Source organism: Vanessa atalanta, chromosome 8 (genome assembly GCF_905147765.1).
Source record: "Vanessa atalanta chromosome 8, ilVanAtal1.2, whole genome shotgun sequence".
NCBI classification, from domain to species: domain Eukaryota; kingdom Metazoa; phylum Arthropoda; class Insecta; order Lepidoptera; family Nymphalidae; genus Vanessa; species Vanessa atalanta.
The window spans coordinates 13,151,930-13,176,314 of NC_061878.1; the positions used below are offsets into that span (position 1 = coordinate 13,151,930).

The 24,385-nt window shown below is 32.1% G+C and overlaps 4 protein-coding genes across 6 annotated transcripts in view; 2 read left to right on the top strand and 2 right to left on the bottom strand.

Moving 5' to 3' along the window:
• Positions 1–1,161: 1,161 nt before the first annotated feature.
• On the bottom strand, positions 1,162–5,890 carry LOC125065640 (ecdysone oxidase-like). 2 transcript variants are annotated; one of them, XM_047673376.1, is made up of 4 exons: positions 5,766–5,890; positions 5,148–5,292; positions 4,404–4,537; positions 1,162–2,829 (listed from the first exon to the last, which is right to left on the bottom strand). In XM_047673376.1, exons 2-4 carry the CDS (start codon positions 5,281–5,283, stop codon positions 1,225–1,227), a joined length of 1,875 nt encoding a protein of 624 aa, XP_047529332.1. In that variant the 5' UTR covers positions 5,284–5,292; positions 5,766–5,890; the 3' UTR covers positions 1,162–1,224. The 2 variants fall into 2 exon arrangements, with proteins under 2 accessions (XP_047529332.1, XP_047529333.1); XM_047673377.1 differs by lacking the exon at positions 5,766–5,890 and adding an exon at positions 5,392–5,413.
• An 8,349-nt stretch (positions 5,891–14,239) lies between these two features.
• On the top strand, positions 14,240–15,255 carry LOC125065847 (oxidized purine nucleoside triphosphate hydrolase-like). Its single transcript, XM_047673693.1, has one exon. It carries the CDS (start codon positions 14,401–14,403, stop codon positions 14,902–14,904), a length of 504 nt encoding a protein of 167 aa, XP_047529649.1. The 5' UTR covers positions 14,240–14,400; the 3' UTR covers positions 14,905–15,255.
• Positions 15,256–16,332: 1,077 nt separating this feature from the next.
• Positions 16,333–22,310, bottom strand: LOC125065974 (nuclear pore complex protein Nup85). Its single transcript, XM_047673840.1, has 9 exons — positions 22,126–22,310; positions 21,357–22,058; positions 20,496–20,618; positions 19,350–19,562; positions 18,992–19,098; positions 18,383–18,600; positions 18,049–18,276; positions 17,756–17,855; positions 16,333–17,508 (listed from the first exon to the last, which is right to left on the bottom strand). Exons 1-9 carry the CDS (start codon positions 22,198–22,200, stop codon positions 17,307–17,309), a joined length of 1,968 nt encoding a protein of 655 aa, XP_047529796.1. The 5' UTR covers positions 22,201–22,310; the 3' UTR covers positions 16,333–17,306.
• A 467-nt stretch (positions 22,311–22,777) lies between these two features.
• Positions 22,778–24,385, top strand: part of LOC125065577 (epsin-2) — a 32,182-nt gene continuing 30,574 nt past the window's right edge. Inside the window, exon 1 of one of the 2 annotated variants that reach the window (XM_047673269.1) lies at positions 22,778–22,962. The gene's annotated coding sequence lies outside the window, so the exon portion shown is untranslated. The remainder of the gene's footprint in view (positions 22,963–24,385) is intronic. The other variant, XM_047673268.1, reaches the window with a different exon arrangement.

Genomic DNA, 24,385 nt, shown 5'->3' on the forward strand with positions numbered 1-24,385 from the left:
AGATTATGGATAATACTGCAGATATGCAACCGTTTTTGTAGTCAATTTCTCCATCATCACATGGACACAATCTTCCATACATGAGATCTTTTAGAAGTAACAGGTTTTGAGAAATGGTTGAACAATTAGATTTTAACCTGACTCTTACTAGATCTGCTTCATCGGGTGCAATTGCAACCGTTCCAAGTCCACTGCTGATTAAGTAAACATCTTGAATTGATAATGGTGAACTTAAATCTTTACATACATTTGCTTTTGAAACATATACAATGTCTGGTAATTCTTTATCTATATCTCCTAAACAAAGAGGCGCTTTAATGCATCTCTTAATATTTACATCATAAAAAGGCCTTCGACCATAATATTTGAGGTCACAATCGGTAGGTGAACAGTTGTCTAAAGAGTTCTGATCTATTGTTTGACACCTAATAGCTCTATCATTAACATAATCTTTAATCAAAGATCTTTTCCGATCTTGCAATGTAGTGTTAAACGGAATATGAATCTTTAACTTTTCTTGTGTCTGATCGCAATGATATAGTAACACTATTTCACAATAACCAAGTAAGTCATGTTGATATATCGCTGGGATGAAATATCTTAACGTGGTCCGGTCCTTGGGTTTCACAAGGTTAAAGGTATCACTGTGAACGTCCATTATATCACAATCTTCTTCTGTGTTCCTGGTATCGGTCAGACAACATTTTTTGACTTTTGAATAAATTATACAAGTTTCTTCGCGGTCGTCGTTTTCAACATCTACATAAAACTTAATCGCGACAGATTTTTTCATTAATGGCGATATTCCCTTATCGACGACAGAAATAGAAGCAAATACGAGAATATTGTGAATTAATAAAATGCATAAGCATTTTATATCGATCATAGCATTGTCGAAATTTGACAGTCAATTTATATTTGTATATATACTCTTTGGTATCAAAGTTATAAGGATTTTTAAGGTTTTTTTGGTTAATTAGTAAAAAACTAAATGAAGCTAACTAATTTAATAATTGACAACTTTTAAATGAAAAATGTGAATAAAACTATATATTTATTTATTTTATTATTATTTTCTAGCTTGTTGGTTATTTATCAATTAAAATTTAAAATTAGGCATTCTAAATTTCATGAATATAATTATATTTTTAAGAATTTATTCAGAACCTGCTCAAATTATTTTTTAAATGACAACATTCTTATTATGACAAAATTAAAGTAAAATTAAAGTTCATCGTTCAGCCAGTCCGACGTCCGAGTCCAGTATTCAGATTTAATAAAATCTGAAGCTCTTTCAGCTATGATCATCGTAGGCGCGTTAGTATTAACACTTGTTATAGTTGGCATGACACTTGCATCTACTATTCTTAAGCCTTTTATACCTAAAACCCTTAATTTACTATCAACTACACTGGTGGGATCATCAACTTTTCCCATCTTAGCTGTCCCAACTGGATGGTAAACATTATAAGTTACAGTTCTTGCCATGCATTCCCAGTATTCATAACTTCTAAACTCAAAACCATCGCAATCTTTAAATTTTATTCTTTCAAGTTTTGCTCCCACTTCTTTAAAAACTTTAGTCTCAACTATATCAGTGACACGTCTGAGGCTTTTGATAAAAGTAGACATATCACGTTTGTCGCTGAAATATTTAGGATATATTTTTGGATGATCAGTAGATACCTTAGAGCGTAAAATTATTTTACCCTTTGATAACGGTCTACATAGAGATACAAACAATATTATCATTTCTTGATTAGCATTCATTTCTGAAAACTGTTTACAGATCTCGTCAGTGAATGACATTATGTTTCTACACATGGGATAAATATAAGATGTATTTGGTACAAAGTAATTGTGATCTATTTGTACATCAGGCAACTGTTTACCACTTGGTACAGAAAGAAATGCATTAATATTAGGTTGGTCGTAATTAGTAGCATGTGGTCCGCTTTGATCGATCAGATATTGTGCTGCTGCTTTAAGCCAATAGTCACTTGATTTTTTTACTGCTCCTGTATTCAAGGTAAACGGTACAGGAATGCGTACGTGATCTTGTAAATTTTCACCAACCGGTAGGTCTGCTATGACATTTATTTTTAATTGTTCTAAGTGTTCTTTTGGTCCAATCCCTGATAGCATCAACAACACGGGTGTATTTATGGTACCAGCACTTACTACCACTTCCTTTGACGCATAATAAGTCAGTTTTTCTTCATTTACCTTCGTAATTGTAACTCCAACTGCTTTTGAATCTTTAAAAATAATTTGATCAACAAAGGTGTTTTTCAAAATATATAAATTTCCACGATCCCTAGCCGAATTTAGAAACGCTGTTGCTGAACTAACTCTTCTACCTTTATGATTGCCACCCTGTATCCTTCCAAATCCCATCTGCGTAGGTCCATTTATATCATCTAGATAAGTTAATCCCATTTCAATATAAGCTTGAGTTAATTTATTAACTATGTCAGGGTGAGTGAAATTTAATTTATCAACAATATACAAGCCGTCGGTTCCGTGGTTTCTTCTTAAAACTGGATCATTAAGGATTGTAGGGTCAACATTTTTTTCACTTTTCATAAAATATTTCTTAATATTTGGCCAATCCCAACCATCATCGTCTGTTAAATGCCATGGTTCGTAATCGCCGGGACTGCCTCTCATGTGAAGAAGACCATTAATAGAACCAGTGCCACCAAGCATTCTGCCTCTAGGCCAAAACGATTTTCCATCTTCACAACCTCTATTCGTCGTTTCATCTCTTTCTGTGTAGTATTGCCATACTTGGTCACTTCTATGTGTCGCTCCAGAGAAGTTTGGAATCTAAAAAAATAATAAACCTATATTTTTGATAAGGTTAATACTATTTTTGTACGGCAGTAGAGGGCAATTCGTGCAATTTATAACCTGGGCCCAAAAGATTCGTTAAGAGGTAAATTTAAAGAAATTAAAATAATGACTGTCGCTTCTCAATTTGTTTTTGATAATGTTATGTATGTACGCAAAAACATAAATGATTTTCCCAGAAATTGTGACGTACATTCTGTTAACACTAGGAACAAGAATAAACTTGTTACTCCAAGTACCCGATTACACAGGGTTAGTAACTCTTTTTTGGGGCAATGTATATGTTTTTACAACAGGATCCCAGAAAACGTTCAAAATTATTCAATTATAAAATTTAAAAGAATCGTTAAAGAGCGTTTGTGTGCTAAAGGATATTACAACACTAATGACTTTTTAGTTGATTGCACACCTTGGGAATGAAATGATCGCCTCCAGGCTTCTTCAAATAACTAAAATATAATTATCATTGTACATGGAAAATGGTTAAAAAAAATATATCCCGCTGAGTTTCTTTCGCCGGTTCTTCTCAGGTCTGAGGTGCTAAATTCCGAACCGGTGGTAGATTTTTGACAATCAATAAGCAAGTGTAAACACTTCTATATTGAATAAAGATTTTTGACTTTGACTTTGACTTTGACTTTGACTTTTGATAAGGTTTGTAATTGTAATAAATATAACCGATTGTAGTCTCTCTCGACGTTTTAGTGTATTTTATAAACCTAATTCAGTTTTTATTACTATTTTGAAGTTAGCAAAAACTTCAAAACTAAAAGCTATGAAAAATAGAATGTATAAGGATAAAATTGTAACTAGAGGTATTTTTTTATTTGATACCGATGAAGTAGACTATTATATGTACATCAGAAGCATTTATTTATATAGTCAGACTTAGACTAGTAAGGCATTGGAAATCTAACAAATAAGAAAATCTTCTATTATATATCTTCTCTTCGTTTTTGAAAATTAAAAAGGGACCACAATTAAAAGAAAAATATATATTAAAATTGGCAAAGTTATAGAGCAATAGTATACGTTTAAAAAATAATGCCGAAGCTTGGTTGCAGTGCATTGTGCAATACCGTCTGGGTACAGGTACCACCCACGCATCAGATATTCTACAGATAAACGGCTACACTCAGTATTATGAGAGGTGAGAGAGCCAGTGTAACTACAGGCTCAAAGGAACGTAACATCTTAAATCCCAAAGTTGATGGCGTCTTGGCAATGTAAAGAATGGTTAATATTTCTCAATGCGCTAGTATATATTAGTGGTCACCACTTCCCATCAGGCGGGGCATATGCCCGACCGCCTACCTATAAAATAAAAATATAACAAAAACAAAAATAACCTCTTTTTTTCTAACCAATTTAATATCAGATAGTAATTATTATTCTAATTTTTTACATTATAATTATAGTCGTATTTTATAATAGGAAGATCGATGGCAAACTGGCAAACTTGATGCTAGGTTAGTTAAAAGTATTGAATCGTTACTATATAAAGCACCCGAAACCCTTCCGTAGCAAATAATGGCAGCGGTTATACTTACAATACTCTCAACTGGGGGATTATCTCCAGCTTCAATTAGTAAGACCTTCCATTCCTTGACTTCTGACAAACGGTTGGCGACAATCGAACCAGCGGTTCCAGAACCGACTATGATGAAATCGAAGCTGTCATTATCTGAAATTTAAGATTTAGACCGTTAGATTATAATCTATCGCAATATTGTAAACTAAATATCGAATAAACGTATAAAATAATGCGTTTAATTGTAAACAGTACATATATATATTACAGTTAAAAATACGTCTGCACTCCTAGTTTTTAAATTAGTTTACAAAGATTAGACCTATTTCTTAGCATTTTTTTAGAAGACGGCTTACTAATAGTGTTTAACCCCTCCAATTAAGACCAAAGCTTGTGCTACGAGTGGGGACGACTATAGCCCAAGGGTTTAAGCTTTAACCTACGTCTTTATACATCGCTGGGCGGCCAGTAAACCATTGCGCTTATGATCGTAATTTAAAATGAATACCTCTTAAAAGGTCACTAAATGTTACTAGGCAAAATAATATCGAACTATATAAAAGAATAAATATCAATAGCGCAAGTTGATTTATAGAAGACTCTGAGATGCATCACCAATAGTCTAAGACTTGACCATCATCAGTGAGGCTTTCCGAACGCAAATCCCCCGCACACTTGTTTAAGGCGGACCTAATAGAATAAAACATTATACCGTTACGTAGAAACGAACGACTCGAAAAATAATACTTTTAATATTAAGTACCTCTGACACGTGGTCCGTGGTCCTCAGGCCATGGTTCTGTGATAAGGCACTGTGCGGTCAACAAATGCGATATCAAATTTACGAAAACAGCTCCAGCTGGACCTTGGTTTGGGCAAGGATTGCTTAAGCATGTCATCGCTGAATCCTGAAAATATACGTAGTTTTTTTATTTATAATAGGTTGGTTTATTATATACATATTTCGTTACTATTTTACTGATGAATTAATTCATTATATTTCATACTCTATAACTAGTTGCGTCAACGAATTGTTATTCTCGAAATTCCTCAAAAAATAGTTTCGATATCATAAACAGTGTTGAAACATCATAAATATTTATGTCTTCGCTTCAAAATTTCCAACGTGCCACCTGATGGAAAGTGTTACTGACTATGCACATTGGCACTATAAAAAATATTATCTACAATAACACTGCACCACTAAAAGTTCCCTTATGTCTGCAATAACACTGTTTCGCTCATCCTTCAAATCGAAACATAACGATACTAAACTGTGTTCTTTAACAGTAGAATAAGATGGTCCTCTTAACGTATAGATAAGGAACTCATCTCCTACATCCACTAAAATTATGATATCAAATTAAAAAAATTAAATCACCTGATAAGCTCAAATCATTTAATTCTAAATTGACTAAAACAGTTCATTAAACATAGTTTTACAAATTGAATTGTATTTAAAGTAAATCGTAACAAAATATGCACACGTCTCGTCGAGAAACCTCTTCGATTCAACTGATATATTTATCAAATAAATAATGTTAAATCATAAACAATATTTATATTCAGATTATATTATCGCAACGATTAAAAATAAAATTAAACAATATTAACTGTTAATTGTAAACAGATTCGTGCGGTGGAATTAATTAATAATTTGGAATATTCTCTCTGTGTTTATTCATTAACAGTTTTTCGTCTGTTTGCTTTTTATTTCTACTCTTATTTTTTTTTATTTCTTTAAAGCTCTCTAATAACTACCAAACAAAAAATACACAAATTAAATAAACAGAGGAGGATTAACTACTGTTATGTGTTTGTCTATATTCATATATTCAGTCTATATATATATATATATATATATATATATATAAACTTATGAAATCTATCTATACATATATGTAGATTTAATAATCTCAGCTATATGTATAAGTTAGCACTGTCTGGAGCTTACTGTCTAAGGACTGTATATGTATATGGCCCGTGCCAAGGGACTCTAATAAATGAATGCCTTATTTTTTGTTGGACTGACAATTTCACAAAAACTATTTCAATAACTAATATTATTTATTATTATAATCTATAATGCCTAACCAACTTAAATTACTAGGTGGAGTAAGGTACTCAATACTTGTATTGTGTAGTGTTTAAACGCCACTGGTAGTGATGATGACTTTGAAAATCCTACACGAGCGGTACTAATTTATAGAATGATAACTAAACAAGCGCAATAGGTAAGTGAAAAAGTAAGTAAAGTAAAAATATTAATTACTTTAATTAAAAAAGTAGATGTTATAACGGAAATTGTTGCCTTTTAGAGAGCCGAAAAGGTTCAGTTAGAACGCGTGCAACTTAACCGATGATTGCGGGTTCATACCCAGGCAAACATCTCTGAATTTTCATGTACTCAATTTATTTTTATGATGTATCTCGCGCTCGGCAGTCAAGGATATTCTGCCAGATATATACCCACCAATCCGCATTGGAGCAACGTGGTGGAGTGAAGCTTTAGCCCAGCGATGTGGTATTTACATGCTGTTACTTTAACTGTTTGTTGTATTTTGTTTTATTTTTTAATTAGGGTTAGCATTTTCAGAGTTATTAAAAGTTGAATGTTAAGTTAATGAAGCTACGCAACAGAAATAATGGGATGGGGCGTGCGGTAAATTAAATTCTTTGAATATTCTAGGTAGGACGTACATAGTTAAACACGAGTATAAATAAACAGCTGGTCCTATCTTAGTGATAATAAAAAACAAAAATATTCAATATTAGTAATTACAAAAATATTTAAAGTACCTACATTTGGGTAACTGTAGATTCAAAACGGATTATTTTTTTTTTCTCTTTTTCTATAATTATACAATAAGGCGCAAACGAGCAGGAGGCTCATTTGGTGGAAGTGACTACCTGCCCATGTATGTCTGCAACACCGGAGGGCTTGCAGATACATTGCCGAACTTTGAAAGAATAATAATATTCGCAACCCCGGTGCGAGACCTTCACTTTTGCAAAGATTGAAAAAATGAGTTAAATGCGTAAGAAGTAACCCTTTACTTCGTGCAATAACCTTAATTTCGTAGTAGACATATATAGTTATAGTTTCCGTAAGATTGGGTGAGTGTCATTATGGTTTTGGCGTGAATAACGGCAACGCTTGGAGAATGTCAAAGTTTTAAATGCTTCTCCTGAAAAATTACATTTTCGCAAAAGTGACGGTCTCGCACCGGGGCCGGGGTTGCGATTCTATACAACGTGATATTGTTTGATATAATGTTAATATCTAAATCTTTAATAACGCTTTCCTTTTCCATTCAAGACCTAATTAACTACAAGTGTAACAAGTTTGTTCTACTTCTCAACTCCTAGATGAACTTTGAATTTTAATCATTTTCTTCCAAATTCCAAGAGCTCTTTTATTAATTAAGAAATGTTTCAATTATCATTAAATATTCATTAAATATTTGCTATTACGAAAAGATTAATTGTCAACATATTAACATTCACATCAAACTTATAAACTCGATCAAAATAATAGTAAACAGATCAAAGGTGCGGACAACACGTCTGAGGAGATATGTTAATTAAAAAAAGAATTAATGTTAAGTATTATTGATCTAATAATACTAATTTTGCTTAATTCATCTGACCTCCATAGTCAGAAGACTTCGTTAAGCAACTTGTATGTGTCAGATAAAATTATGCCAGGTATGATACATTCATATGTGGGTCCACAAACCTATACTGAAGCCGCCTGTTGGAGTAAGCTCCTACCCCATTCGTTTAATAGAAGAGTAGACCAGGCTTGGTGTGGCCATTATATTTAATTAATATTTATAAAAAGGATAAGAGAAGATTCTTTCATTTGAATATGAGGCCAAGTCCTCTCTAATGTTGCCCGTATGGACAAAACTGTCCTCTGTAAAACAACGCTTACAAATATGTGAAATACGACACATCAATTTAACCGCGGATAATCTCGTTGCGGTAACATTTAGTTCCCATTTCACACGATCAATTCACTCTATGCGGAATATAAATGATCCGAATGAATCTTTCACTTGATTAATACATTAGCATAGCGCCAACCCTGCGGCGCGAGGCTGCAAGGGTACGCACTACACATTTGTAGCTGACGAATAAGTACCATAGTCGCTGATATACCACAGAGTTATAAAGGTCCCGGGTATCATTATTGTACTACGGACATAATGATTGCAAATGATTACTCCTGGATTTCGTCAAAGAATATCACAGAAAGTTTTCGTTAAATTATCATTGGTAAATTTTTAACAATTCTGGCATTGGGAGCCAGCCTTGAGATCTGAGATTTTATGTCCCTTGTGCCTGTCGTAACTCATTGATGACTCACTCACCGTTCAAACCCGAACACAACAATGTTGAGTATTGCTGCTTTGCGGTACAATATTTGATGGGGGGTTGTACCTACCCAGACGGACTTGTACAAAGTGGAAACAAATTAAAACAATATAACGTAAGATTTTGATAGATTTATTTGTTAAAATTGCTATGAATTTCACAAATTATTTAAGAGGTTCTATTACAAAACTGTATTATTAGTAACTAGAGTAGATTAGGTGTTAATTTAACTAAATCTGCTTTAACCAATCAAAACCGTTGGCCAATCACAGCGACTACTTCGATTCATTCAACGAGGATCATTTAAAGGAGGACCATATATATAAAGTGTAAAAATGTATTACAGTTAAAGAAACTTATATGAAAGTGTTTCATTCGACTAACCCCTAAATAGCCTAAAAAAATCTAATAAATTTTGTGGAGCTCCAGCCGTAGATGTGCAGAAATATAAAAAGGATTCTTGGTTGCAATTTATTAAATTGTTATGATTTAACAAAGAATTAATTTTAGAGAGCGGAAAAATGTTACTGGCCACGTAGAGAGCGGCGTTACGGCTGTACAAAAAAAACAAATGTAAAGCGTGCAAACAGACGTCGTCAGTTTACAATGAATTTAAAAAAAAAGACTGTCATAAGTTTCGAAATTTGTAAAAATCTTAACAGATTATTATGCGAAACTTTTCATTTATTTAACAATAAACGAAAAGTTTCGTGTGCGACCCAATAGTTAATAAATATTAAATATATAGATGATAAAAAGGCATGGAGCTAATACTAGTTGACTTTCAGGCAGGACACATTATAATTATTTATTTTAGTTGCACTGATATAACTTTGAATCACAAATAGTGGAAAAGAGTAACAACCGAGTTTCTTGACGATTCTTTTCGATAGAATCTATATTCGGAGCCGGTTAACGTTTAATAAACTTCTGCAAAGTGCTTGTCGTTTACAAGTATAATTTCTGAATAAAGTATATTTTGATTTTGATAAAACTTTTGAACTTTTTTGTAGATTTTTTTTCATACAAATATGTGTCACATTTTAAATAAAAAAAAAACTATGCATCTACTTATATAAAACAATATAAACGGTAGAATTGAGAAAACGACATCTCACAAATTATTCCAATGATAATTTCATCAGAAATACTACATTCCATTTCCTTGTATGGAAATAATAAATATCAAACTTGATTCATCTCCAACAAATGCGAGTATAATTACAAAAACCTACCGCGTACGGCATGGAGTATAATTACGGACCACGTATAGTGAGTACTGTGTCAGTGGTGTGACCTAATTAAACTAGTGAAAGGCAATTTTGTCGGGCAACTTTGACCGAAACCGATAACTAACATAAATTTTATTAGCTCCGAATGTCCAATTCTATTTCTAGAAATCTAAGTTGTGACAAATTCAATGTTTTGAGTTAGGAAATTTTGTCGCCCTAGACTCGGCCCTAATCGGCCCAGAGGGAAATCCCCCTGTAATAGCCGCCTGTGTGACCTGTAATGTAAATATTTATTCGTTTGACTGTTCTATCCATCATCATTAGTACGAGCGACATTGACTCTAAACTAACTTCATTCGGGATATAGCAAGACAAACAACTGTTTTTATTAATGTCACTTTTTTTTTAATATAGATGTTCTGTGTCTAAAGGTAGAATGGTTATAATAATTCGTAGCCGGATTAAATTTCGAAGTAAATTAAAATTGCTTTCATGGTTTCTGAATCAAGTATTTATCCAGTTATTTACATATGATAAAAACATATAAGGGTTGACTAATTAATTAATTCAATAAATCTGTGGCAACATTGGCAGCCTGCCAATTCGACTTAAATTTTACTACTTTTACCGGAGCAAAATGAGTAAAGCTCATCGACGAAATATTCTCGAATATTTTAATTATAAATCACCCGAGCGGACTTCGTACAACTTGGAAGTGATTCGCTAGACTCTTTGTATAGTGTATACCATTGGAACCTTTCGTTTTAACCGATGATCCTTAATAACCTTATCGTGGCTATTATTACAGTGAAGCTACCGATTCTGAATGATTATTTTGAGAGAATATACAAGAAAGGGCATTCCTCTAAAGAGTTCTTTATTCTAATGGCCCTAACAATACCATTTAATAAGGGGACATTTACATAACATAATTAGAAAACCTTTGAAAATATTTATTGATATTCGCTATGGTTTATTATATACATACGTTGTGACTCTTTACTTCGAGCTGCAATAAAAAATCAATCTCAAAACCCTTACATTATTCTTGGTAAGATTAAAAGGTGTAGAACTGAAGCACCATTCGTTGTTATTTGGTTGCTTTCTCTTTTTCGTCCTTTTGGTCGAAAAAAAAATGTATTCAACTGTAAATAAATTACATTGTGTAACCAAAACCGACTCACAATGATTCAACGTAACGATAAAATCAAGTGTTGTATTTATTTGATATTTTGTTCAACAATTCACTTTGTGTTCGATTTGTTTGGATTATATTGTCTAAATAGTTCATAGAAATAGTAATTGATTAGAAAACAGATAGGGCGTGTGATAATTGACGGAAATATACATATATTATTACGAAAAATGAGACATACATAGACAGACAAATATGAGAATAGATTAGAAGTTGGATAGGTTAATAAACGGACAGACGCGAATATTTACTTTATTGACTATTTAATTCGATTAAAATAAATTTACATATAACATACATATTAACTTTATTGGATATATTTTATGAAATAGCATGTAATTTAAAAAAAATAAATAATGAACAATGTTTATAAAAAATGAATCATTTTACTAGTTACCTCAGTCTATTTTAACTACAAGAGAAATAACGCAAAATAAACTACTTTGACATTGAATTGACGCAATCAGACTTGACCATTTTATATAAGTTATGCCAATTTACTATAGCAAGTCTATGATTGATACGTACGTACGTACGTACTCCACAATAACATCAAACTAGACGTTCGGAGTCGATCGATTAAGAGGAATCCTATAGAGATCCTAAAGACCAACCACTAAGAGGATTTACATATACTTAGGTCTTTGATCTTGATCTATTCGGCGTTACCAATAAATATGGCGCGCGGTAGCCTCGCATCACCTGTACCCTGAACAAAATGTCCATTCAGCGCAACGACTGGTCTCCAATGATTTACTTTGTCGATTACGTATAAATATGGTTATTAAAAATATACATATGCCGCAAATTGAAGGTTCCCTTAGTATTGTGTTACTAAATATTCCAATTTAAAAAAAGGCTGATAATTGTTGCCCTTTTTTAATTGGAATTTAAATGTAATTGGCCTCCCTCTGAATTTCTTATTATAATGAGAAAATCAGAGGGACGCCTTTCCATAATTACTTTTAATACTTATGATTGGTTTTAATATTTTTTTAGATTTTCCGGTGACGGTTACAAAAAAAGAAAAGAAATCAATGTAACTAAAATGAAACCAATTCACGTATATCCACGCCTTAATAAAAAATGGCGACCACGTATTGCATAAAATTGCAAGTCGAGTGTTTTATAAGAGAAAACGCGGAGAATTTTTAATTTATTGAGTTATCGTCTATAAATAATTGAATTGAATTTAAAGTTGAATTATGTGGAGAATTTTTCATATTTAATATCATGTTTATGAATAATTGTCTGTATTTATTAATATATTCAGTACGCAAAGAGAAAGTGGGCGTACCTACTCTTTGCGTACTATCTATCTAAATCTCATACATAATGTATAATAACATCAGACGTACAATACTTAATAATATAATCATTTACAATAATATATTTCTTTTTATTTAATAATTTTACGTAATAAAATTAAACGACGATTAGCAATCATTTTTTTTAGATTATATTTAAACTATAAAACATCTATAATTAGTACCAATACTAGTCCAACATACAAAAATATTATACCTATTTACGCGGTTCCTCTAACATCACCTCCGTATTTTACGTAAACTGCTTACTTAAAAGCTAACATAATTATATTTTCAGACCGAAGCAAAGTCAATTTTCCATTAAAATATAAACAAGATAAATACTTACCTAAAATTTCAAAGGATTTTTGAACGAACTAAAGAACTCTATCTTGAGTTTTAAAGCAAAACATTTTAGAAACAATTTGTATCTGTCGTATTGTATTTGTAAGTTGTATCAGTGTTGATATACATAGAAGTATATTATAATAAAAATTCTGGAATATTATTTACAAATTAAAATGAAAAGTACACTGACAAATGCTTTCATTCTGACTAACTGGGACTCGCAGTGCCACTACTAAGTGCACACAATATAGACGTGAATTAATTCATGTTTATTTTTCATTTTACAAAAGGTTTTATTTTTAGCTGTTCCGCATGTCGTACATAGTGTATGTCTGTCGCAGATACATGCACGCTTTCCGGGAGATGTACTTTAATAATGTTATAAAAATTGTCTGTAAATCGTTCAATCAATTTAAGTGAAGCACTTTGATTTTTTTATGTGTATGTGCTTTGTGTAAACCTGCTCGGTAGATACCACCCACTTATATATTCCACAACCAAGCAGCAATAATAATTAGTATTGTTGTTTTAGGGTTTGAAGGATGTGTAAGTCAGTGAAAGTATGTAGTGTGCCTCTAGGCATAAGGAACATAACATCTTAGTTCCCAATGTTGGTGATGACGATGAATGAGATGAAGAAAAAATGAAAATTTCTTACAGTGCCAATGCCCATGTACCCTACCATATGAACATTTTAACTTTTTTTTATGGCATTGGTTGGCGGACGAGCATATGGCTCACCTGATGGTAAGTGGTCACCACCGCCCATAGACAAAGGCGCTGTAAGAAATATTAACCATTCCTTACATCACCTATGCGCCACCAACCTTGGGAACTAAGATGGTATGTCCCTTGTGCCTATGATTACACTGTCTCACTCACCCTTCTAACCGGAACACAACAATACAGTGTACATGTTATTTGGCTGTAGAATGTCTGATGAGTGGGTGTTACCTACCCAGACGGGCTTGCACAAAGCCCTACCACCAAGTGTAACTTTCTGAAACTTGCTCTGTGTCGCTGAAGTCTATTATAATATCGCTTATTGTATATTTACAAAACCAATTGACACACGGATCTGGATGGAGTGCATACATTTATGAGTTAATATCATAATCATTTCCTCCATCTTCATGAACATTATGTCATAAGTATATTCATAAATACATACATATTAATTAAAATATAAACTTTTTCCATAAGCACATTAATCTATTTTTTAATTTCGTACCAAAAATGTATTATTGTGGAATTTTTGTAAGTTAATTTAAGTAGGAAGCTGTGATATTGATTGCATTATAATCAGTGATTTAACTTAAAATTTTTGATAAAAAATATAACACTTTTTGGATTCAACATGGATAGTCTCTAAAGTACATAAAAAAAAACAAGTACGTGTATCCAAAACTTTGCGCGCGAAATGTCATTTCATTTAAAGCTTGACGTCTATCAAACAAATTATTTGAAATCCACACTTTGAAACTGTTATTTATAAATAATATCTAGTACTGACTTTTAACGAGATCAAGCTTTCATTAAAATAAATGGTGCAAAATGTTTTTGAAGAAAGTTTATACACTTGTATTTCTGCGCAATGAAACCCAAATCTTATTAGGCTTGAAGAAACGTGGTTTTGGTGTAAATAAATGGAACGGTTTTGGCGGCAAAGTGGAGCAAAATGAAACAATTATTGATGCCGCAATACGAGAATTAAAGGAAGAATGCTGTGTGGTTGTTAATAAGTGCGATTTAAAAAATATAGGTCATTTGGAATTCACCTTTGAAGGAGATTCACTGTTAATGGATGTACGAGTATTTTCAGCTTCTAATTATCAAGGTGTCCCGGTTGAAACAGAAGAAATGGCTCCAAAGTGGTACGGGTACGATGAAATCCCTTTCGACGACATGTGGCCTGACGACCGAATTTGGTTTCCTTACATGGTAAAAAATAAATTATTCTTTGGTAAATTCCATTACAAAGGTTTTGATACTATAGTGAATTATGAACTACAAGAACTGAAATCTATGGAAACATTTTACAAAAATAAGAAGGTTTAATTGTTTTCTAAATGAAAACAGATCATTGTTTTATTTTCTATGCTTAAAAAAATTGCCCTAAAAAAGGTTTTATTTAAGGCAATTTGTTTATTACCTATTTAATTTACAACCACTGTGATTTTAGTTTTATAAGTTACTGATAATAAGGCTATAAGATAACTTCAATGTTATTCATAGTATTTAAGAATTAAAAATTATAATTTGATGTTCCCTTTTTGTTATAAACAGATACAGAGAATTATTCTGCAATATATTACACCATAGCTATTCCAATATCCTTGTAATTATTATGGTAATGTTAAATAATTATGTGTTTATATGCTTTCATAAATTTGTACTTATTTTTTTTAATCTAGCCATTAGAAAAAATTAATCAAGTAGATTATTTTAATAGATTGAATCATCATCATCATTCATAAATAATTATGTTATCTAATTTATTTTAATCTTTTTGATATAAGTTTTTATTTTGTGGGGTTACATTTTTTTTAAATAATATTTTGACTTGCACTTCTCATGATACAATTACAGTACAGCTAGTTTATATACCATTGTAAAAATAATTAAACAGAAATCAATTCAATATTTTTCAAAAATTTGTTTAATGTAGAAATAAAATATAATTCAAAACTTGCAAATAAAATAACTTATTGAAATTTTTTATGTCTGTAACTTTAAGTTCCCTATAGCATATAGCTTTTGAAATTATAAGTGTTGTTTAATTATGATTAAAATCTTTTTTTGAAATCTTCAAATTGGCAATTAGAAAAAATTTTATCGTCAAAACATTACTTATACATTTAAATTAGAAAGTAGATAAATTGGTCACATCATAATGTATTTAAAGGAATGAGTATTTTATCTTTTGGTTAAGAATTCTCATGAGGTAAATAAGGCGACCTACGTAAAATATGTTGAAGATGTCTAGGTAACTAGTGTCATGACAGCGCTCAAGAGATTGGAGAAGCAAACCATTTGTCGCACGCACGCGCCCGCACCATTAAGGGTTACTTTTAGAATGTAGCTTATTTCAGACATGAGAATTTGTACTTTGCGAGATTAAAATTGGTTTAAATAAATACTGCTGTCAAATCCCTATGATTTGTCACAGCAGTATATACAATAAAATGTGTTTTATGGAGTTGTACTGAAAAAATAATGTGAAATTGATAGTATGTTCTATGAAAATAATAAAAAAATTAATAAATCATTTTTATTCAACAATTTTTCATCAGAAGTAAATTAATAATAAAATCTGGAATTACAATAGTTCATTGACTCACATTAGAAATTTGTCTCCAAACTGTATAAAATTACAAAAATGCACACACAGGTATGCAACCTTAGTATGTATAAAGTGAAGCTAAAGTACACAATATCGACATTAATACTATTTGTTACGATTCAGTTACTAAAATTGTACAATAATTACTTAGTGATGCACGATAATGTTATAAAATTATCAATATGTAGTTGGTAATGTTGGTCTTGGGACGTAGTACCATTATTGAAAGAACAGTATTTTAATAAATCTGCTAGTATCCAATCTGTTTAACATTCTCCTGTTTTATCTAAAAGATTTTTAAACAATACAACCATTCTAAAGTCTAGTTCACGGAACTAAATGGAATTATTTAAACAAAGTAGTGAATGGCCACAAATGACACGACCTAGATTTTTCAGAGTATACACGTCAAATCTTCGCAATTGTCTACAAAACATTTACATCAAATATTTAAATAAAGATATCAATAGTATTATGAACCCAAATATAAATACTAAAATTATATAGAAAGTGTTTGAGTACTTCTGGTTTTCATTTTTTATTTATTTTCCAGATCATTAATCGATTGGAGCACTTATAATTTTACTTTACATATTAACTTTATAAAATATTTATATTTATTTCGGACAATTTTGCATATTTGGAATTCATGTAATATACATAAAACAAAGTCTAAATGTTGACTTGATAAAATCACATTTTATTTTAATAGAAATGTACTTCCTTCAAAAAAAATTACAATCATCACTGAGAAAATTAGACATGGAAAAAGGCACGAAAATACAATCATTTATACCAATCGAATTTGTCAACTATTTTTTTTATTTATACACCAAACACAATCTTCATAAGTAGCAAGGACAATTCTGGTGGAGCTATCACAGAATCCATTTAACCTGACATCCCCTCTAAGGTTGTTTGAGTGAGAATATCCATTTGACCTCCTTCCTACAGAGGCTTACAAATGTGAACATCAATCAATGTAATACTTAAAAAAAAAAAACATTCAAAATTATCCTCATTACAATTTCAAACATACACTTCCTTCTCAATAATATACACATTCTAAAATAATTATCCAGCTTGCAAAAAACAATCGTACACTTTTCAATAAGCATTATTCATCATCAACATCGATAAGTGCAGTCCGTGCAAGGTTTCTAGCCAGGGCCAACCGGAGTAAGTCGGCTTTCTCACTACTAAGGCAGGTGGACCTCAATTCGAGACACAGCATGATCTCATAGGTGTCATCTGATGATAAAACTGGTTCATCTGTTTCGAGCAAGGGCAAGGTGTCCAAGAGTAGGGTAGGCCAGAAGCTAGTGGAAAAGGTTTAAATTTTATAATATATATCAATTTATTCATTAATTTTGTGATAAAAAGACATGATTGAAATAACTTGAGTGAGGAAAATAAATTATATTTCAGACATAAATAATAATACTACAATTTTTATAATTTATTACTAATAAAATTATATCTGTAACTAAAATACCCAAGAAATGATAAAGTGTTAAAATCTGTATTTCATTACAAAGAAATAAATTAATAATTATTAATACTCACTATTCAGGTGAAATATTGGAAGTTATCAAAGAAATTAGAAGTTTAGCTGCCTTCCTGAATTCCCTGTTCTTATATAGTCTATGAAAGTCACAGTATTTTCCTGCAATAGAAACAAATTATATATGAGAATTCAACTCGAATTAACGACACACAATAACACAAACAAACAATACTACATTAATTTAAATAAATATGTATCTTTTATAGAGCTAATTAAAGTCACCATTAAATATATTGCCTAACGCTACGTGCATATTTAACATAACATTCGTAAGCCGCATATGGTAACGCACCGAGCAGCAGCAGCGTGTCGTCGATGAGCAGCGTGGCGCCGGCGGACAGCAGCAGGTCGGCGGCGGGCAGCGGGCGCGCGTCGCAGTAGGCGCGCAGGGCCGCGTGCGCCGCGCGCGAGCACAGCGCCGCGCTGCGAGCGCGCGCGCCCCACGCCAGCGCCGCGCCCGCGCCCGCCGCGCCGCGCGCCGCCAGCCGCCGCGCGCCCACGCACGCCGGGATGCTCTGCGCTGCACACCGGACCGATGTTCGTGTTATTATACTATCATTTGTCGGGTCGATTTTATGCACGGGAGTTATTCAGTTTGTTGTAATTACTAAAATATATATACGTACCGACACTGAGTAGTCCATACTTTTTCGCCTCGGCCATCACTCTCATGGCTTTAGCCTCGGTCTCTATTGGCATTCGTTCCAGCAGCAATTCGGCTCGTTTCAGGCCTTCGGGGGAGCACGAGGCGAGATACGACAGGCCGACGGACCACAGGGATTTATGTTCCAGTAAGAGTGACCCGTATTCTAGGATGAGACTGTCGCGTAGACGGTTCGTGACACTAAAATTAAATCCATACATTGATTAATTTGGAACTTGTTTATTGAGAGAGTGTTTGGTATGAACTGCAAAAGTGGCACTACAGTTCTACTATTCCAACCAAAACAAAAGCCAAATAATTTTTTTTCCAATATTATCATAACAATTAATCTTGGAAAAGTAGTTATTTTACAAATTTAAATAATATTATAAATCGATTTAAAGCAAATACTATCCAATTATTTCTATTAATTCTATATATTATTTGTTTGTTGTATTTTTTATATCTTCTTTAAATCTGTAAGGCACATCAGGGCTTTCTAACAAAAGAAATGTTGTAGAAACTGGTGGAATATATTTTATATTATATGTACAGTAAACTATTATAAGAGAAAAAATTGAGAGAAACTCACTCAGTTTGATGGTCTAATATTTGTAATTTGCCGCAGTGATACAGAATGTCTGTTAAGTGAGATGCAAACCAACCATTGTCGGATATTTGCTGAATTTCATGGATCACCTGTTAAAAGAAAGAAATAAAATTACTGTCAAATTATGCCAATCCTGATCGGAATGTCTCTACTTTTTATCCCCAAATTGTGATGTATAATTTTTTTTTAATATGACGTAATATTAATATTAAGGTCGGTTTATGATTTTATACATAAAAAATGACACTACTTATATAACAGTCTATTACTGATTATTACTTTAATTCTGGCCGGGGCTAACGCGGCGCGGCCGGCTCTGCTCTGTCAGAGCGACACTCACCTGATGCAGGTCCCCCTCCAGCAGCGCGCGCACCATGACGTCGAGGTGCGAGCGCGCGGCCGGCGCCAGGCCGGCGCACGCCGCGCCCGCCGCGCCCAGCTCGCGCCGCCGCACCCACGGCGCCGTGAACAGCACCCAGCCCCCCAGCACGTCGAACCACGAGCTGTACTTCGGTCGGATCGACTCGAACGCCGAGTATTCGCCAACCATTAGCTAGAATTTGAAATTACAAGCTTATGTAAGTTTTTATTTATTTAATAAAAGCATTACAAAACATTATATATAGCCTATGATTTATGACCATGATGTATATCCGAAAAGCATGGCATTTTTTTTTTTCAATAAGAATAATAACATATTTTTAAAAAAAATCGTATTTGTATTAAATACAAAATATTAAAAACTTATTAATCTCTCATCTGAAATTTTATTGTATATAATAACAGTTTAAAAAAAAAAAGATTATAAACAAAATATATTAATAAAAAATTGTTATAGCAGAGCGTGGTTTCGATCCACGGACCTCTGGGTTATGGGCCCAGCACGCTTCCACTGCGCCACTCTGCTACGAGATCTTTTGGCGAAAATACAAACCAAGATCTAATGCATGATTTGTTTCTTAATTTTCTTCCTTCAGTTTAATAATAAACGATAAACACACAAAAAAAATAAGATGTTTTTTCAAATACTATTTACCTAAACTATAGTTTGCTTAATTTATTTATTAGACACAACATGTTTTTGAGGTAATGCTATTTGAGATGATTCTTTTTAAATTTTATACATTTTAAACTTTACATAAAATAAAAATAGCATTAATAATTGTAGAAAATTTTATTTTATTTTTATTTTTGTTGGTTTTTTTAATATCTAACCAATTTATTTTAATTATTTAGTTTTGCTGTCAGTTTAGTTTTTTTATCAAAGGCAGTGAAATAAATTTCCTTGAACAACCCATTGTTAACCAGACACACATGCGAGCATTGAGCTCCAAGCAGATGCAAGCAGAGTTTTGATTGCAATTTATATAAAACCTCATATAAATTATCATGCTTTTTTATAAAGAGTATCCAATAATTACTGTACCCTAATAAAGGGGTATTTAGTCTTGTATTCTTGTGTACTTTTTAAAACAAATTCACTCACTCTCATGATGAGCTCAAGCTGTGGCTGTTGTGCAAGTATCCTGCTGCTCAGCTTCGACCGACATTCTGCTTGCCAATGTTTCCATGTTATTGTGAACTCGCCTGTTGACATGCCACCATATACCTGAAATTACATCATTCATCTTACTTAATATTATAAATACGAAAGTTTGGATGGATGTGTGTTAATCAATCACAGCAAAATGGCCAAAAAAAAATTTGTCATAGAGATAAATTTTAGTCAAGAATAGGACATGGGTTACTTTAATCCTACAAATATTTAGTTAGCCGTACCACCTCCTCTCATATGAAGGCGAAGCTGCGGGCAGAAATTACTATTTTATATAATTTCAAATAGCAGAGTTTAAGCCCTAATTTAAACTGACTGAAAAAAATTTTACTTGTAAGTCTGTCTGGTAGGGTAAGTACCACCCACTCGTTATATATACTACTGCTAATACTTAGTTTTGTGCTTCATTTAAAAGAGTAAGTGGGACAGTGTAATTCCAGGCACAAGGGACATAAAATCTTAGTTTCCAAGGTTGGTGAATCATTGGCAATGTAAGAGATAGTTAATATTTCTTTGCTCAAATCGGCAGTTTGGTTATTTGCAAGTCATCAATATCACCTGTTTTGAATAAAAATAATATATTTGTAGTTTATTCAAATTGGTTTATTATTTTCTTGCTACTGTATTTGTCTATGTTTAGAATATCGATAAAACATTCCACCTTTAAATTTTGAGCAAACAGATGCTTCTGGTAGCAGTATACTAAAATTTAGTTTGGAAAATATTGTGGACTTGGCAGCTAGAACAGGAATTATATTTATAAGCTATATTTTGAAATTTACATTTACTTACACTGTAAACTGGCATACTTCGCAATGAATTGTCCACGAGCTTAAACTCATTAGAATCAGCTGCAGAATGTAGTTTAAGTAATGCTCTGGCTACATCCACTCTGCCCTGCACAACCATACCAACTACTGTATCCCAGTACTCAGGGTGGTCTTCGGAACCTCGTTCACATGCTTCAAGCAATTGTGCAGCTGTCTGCTCGTGACAAGGGAAATGGAATCGTACCCATTCCAATAAAAACGGTAATACTACTTCTCCAGGAATGATATCTATGTATAATATTTCACATAGATGCCATATACATTCAATGGAATAAAAAATCGTTATGTATGAAACCAATGTGTTTTTATGTAGGCCATCTGTTTCCTTTTCTGCTGCTTCTTGGAGACTTTCTATGCACACTCTTATGATGGAACGATATTGGCGCGAAAGTTTCAGAAACTCAACCTGATTGTCTGAACTTTTTGATATTTCGACAAGTTTTTGTACAGATAAGAATGTTCCGTTGGCTTCGTTGACTAACTTACGTAAAATTGGCGTAAAAAGAACTACATCTTGACGAACGTTCAAAATTTTATCGTCAGTTTTGGTCGCTGTTTCTGATGTAGTTTTGTTCACATTTTGGCTTCGAGGATATATAGCAAATTGATTGCCACGTCTCCAAGCGCAGCCTACACGCTTTTCTAAACATTTGTCTGGTAATACCTGAAAGAAATAGTTTTTTAGTAATGATAAAACATAACCTTAAGTTACATTTCAAACATTTACTCACAAATGTTTTAACGCGCCTAACTGCTTGCACGTTGCTAATTGCTGGAGGACTCGACGAAAAGCTCGAAAAATTCATATTTTGTTAAAATTCGAAATTCCTGTCAAAAGTATACATTAAACAAGATCATAACCGTTTATTTTCAAGTTTCAACTTTCAATTATTTTTATTCCGATGCTGTCATGCTTTGCGTCCATACTTTTTTAAACTGTCAATGTCACAATAGACCATTAATACTCCTTATATTTATTGCGTCCGGAATTCATAAAAAAATTGTAAAAAATATTTTATTATGACATTTTTATCTATTTGTTTTTGAGCAAGTATTCAAATAATATTTGATGTTTAGATCAAAAGATTGAATTAAATCGAAGGTTGTCATCATTTGGTATCTGTGTTACAATTTGATAATACTAGCTTGCTCATTCTGTTCTGGCACAGATAAAATGAAGTCATTTATTATCATCGTCACAATATTTTAAAATTAAACCTTGTACTAAATATATACAGTTTTTTAGAAGATAAAGAAAGCAACATTTATAAAATAAGGTAAATATAAAAATGAATGTAATATAGCATACTTAACACTATTTAATCTTAAATCATCGTTTACTTGACCGGATACAGTGTTGGAGGACATGTTGATTTGTCATGAATGAGGCGATTTTGTCAATTCGTCAAAAAGTGTTTTGTTTAAATGTAAATTGTACAAAATTGTTAAGTAAATCGTGTAATATCGTGTTGTGGTACGTGATAATAGTATAATATGTGATATATGTTTACATTAATAAGTCTGAATTAGGGAATCAATTTTTTTTAGTACCATCGCATATATATTTGGTAAGTGTTGCGTTAACTTTTCCCTATCACTCGCTTTTTATTAAGCGATTCGACCGAGACACCGTTTCATGCACGGTTCGGTAGACCTTCACCTCGTCTAAGTGTCGAGTGGCATCGGGATGTTGTAATCCGCAAAGAAAACTTTGGTCTCACTTTGACGTAGCGGCGAACTTGTTGCAAAGAAACAGAAATTAGGCCGTGATTATCTGGTTAATGCCTATTTGTTTGTGTATTCGCGGGTCGGGTAGTTGTTGTGACGTCATATGTGTACGAGGTGAAATATCTTTGTGTTCATGTGTATCTTTGATATGATAAAAGTTTATCAACAATTGATAGCTGCTACGGTTTAGATTGCACGTCATTTCGTATTTGTGTGAAATTTAGTTTCCCAGGATAAACAGTGCTGTGTGTGTCTTGTACGAGAACATAGAAACTTTTGTAAGTTTACAAATTAATTTCTATTGAATACTTTTAAGAAGTTAAAATTTTTAATTAAATTTCTATAACTTTGACGAACTTTTAATAATAAATCTTTTCTACGAAATAATTTAAATTTCAACTAAATATTGAGGAACAACCAAGCACCCTAATACAATTACTCTAAGAATTTATTCAAACAATAATTAGAATTAAAATTCTAATTTGTATTGTCATTTTTTGCTAATATTAATAGAAAAATGATTCAAATAATTCAGTCAATCAAGGTTTCAAATCATGTGATATAGTTAAATGTTTAGCGCAACAGATAATCAAATTAAATGTTAATAAATTTTTCCTCTTGTTAACGTTAATGACAATTAATTAACATTGAGTGCATTCAATGATTTTCATTTTATTGGACTAGCTATATTGTTTTAAAACTCAATTACAAATTAAAAGAAAATACATAAAATTTTGGAAAACTATTTTTGATGAAAAAGGAGTGTGACAAATAAAAAAAAAATTATCTCTGGTATTATATACACAAAGAACGATAATATTATCGGTATCAGTGTTAGTTTATCATCAGTTGATAACTTTGTTCTTTTACTCGGAAGATAATAATTTAGAGTAATAACCTCTTAGTAATCATTTATAAATATCAAAATAACAAATAAAAATAGAACTTTATGACTTTATTTGAAAAAAGAAAATGACTATCAAAAACCTTTATTATTTATGTTTTATCTTATTAGAAACCAGTTTACATTAAGTATATTATTATTCATATAATCACTGAACTTTGTTCCGTGACCAATTTTAGTAAATAAACGAAATTAAAGAAAGAAAAAAAAATTATCTTAAATTAATAACTAATGTTTATTGTATCTGTTCACTTTAAATATTTGAATAGATATAAAATAAAACTACTAAACAATAATATCAACTATGACTGTAAAAACTATAGTCATAATTAGGTATCTTAAACATCAAATGATTAATA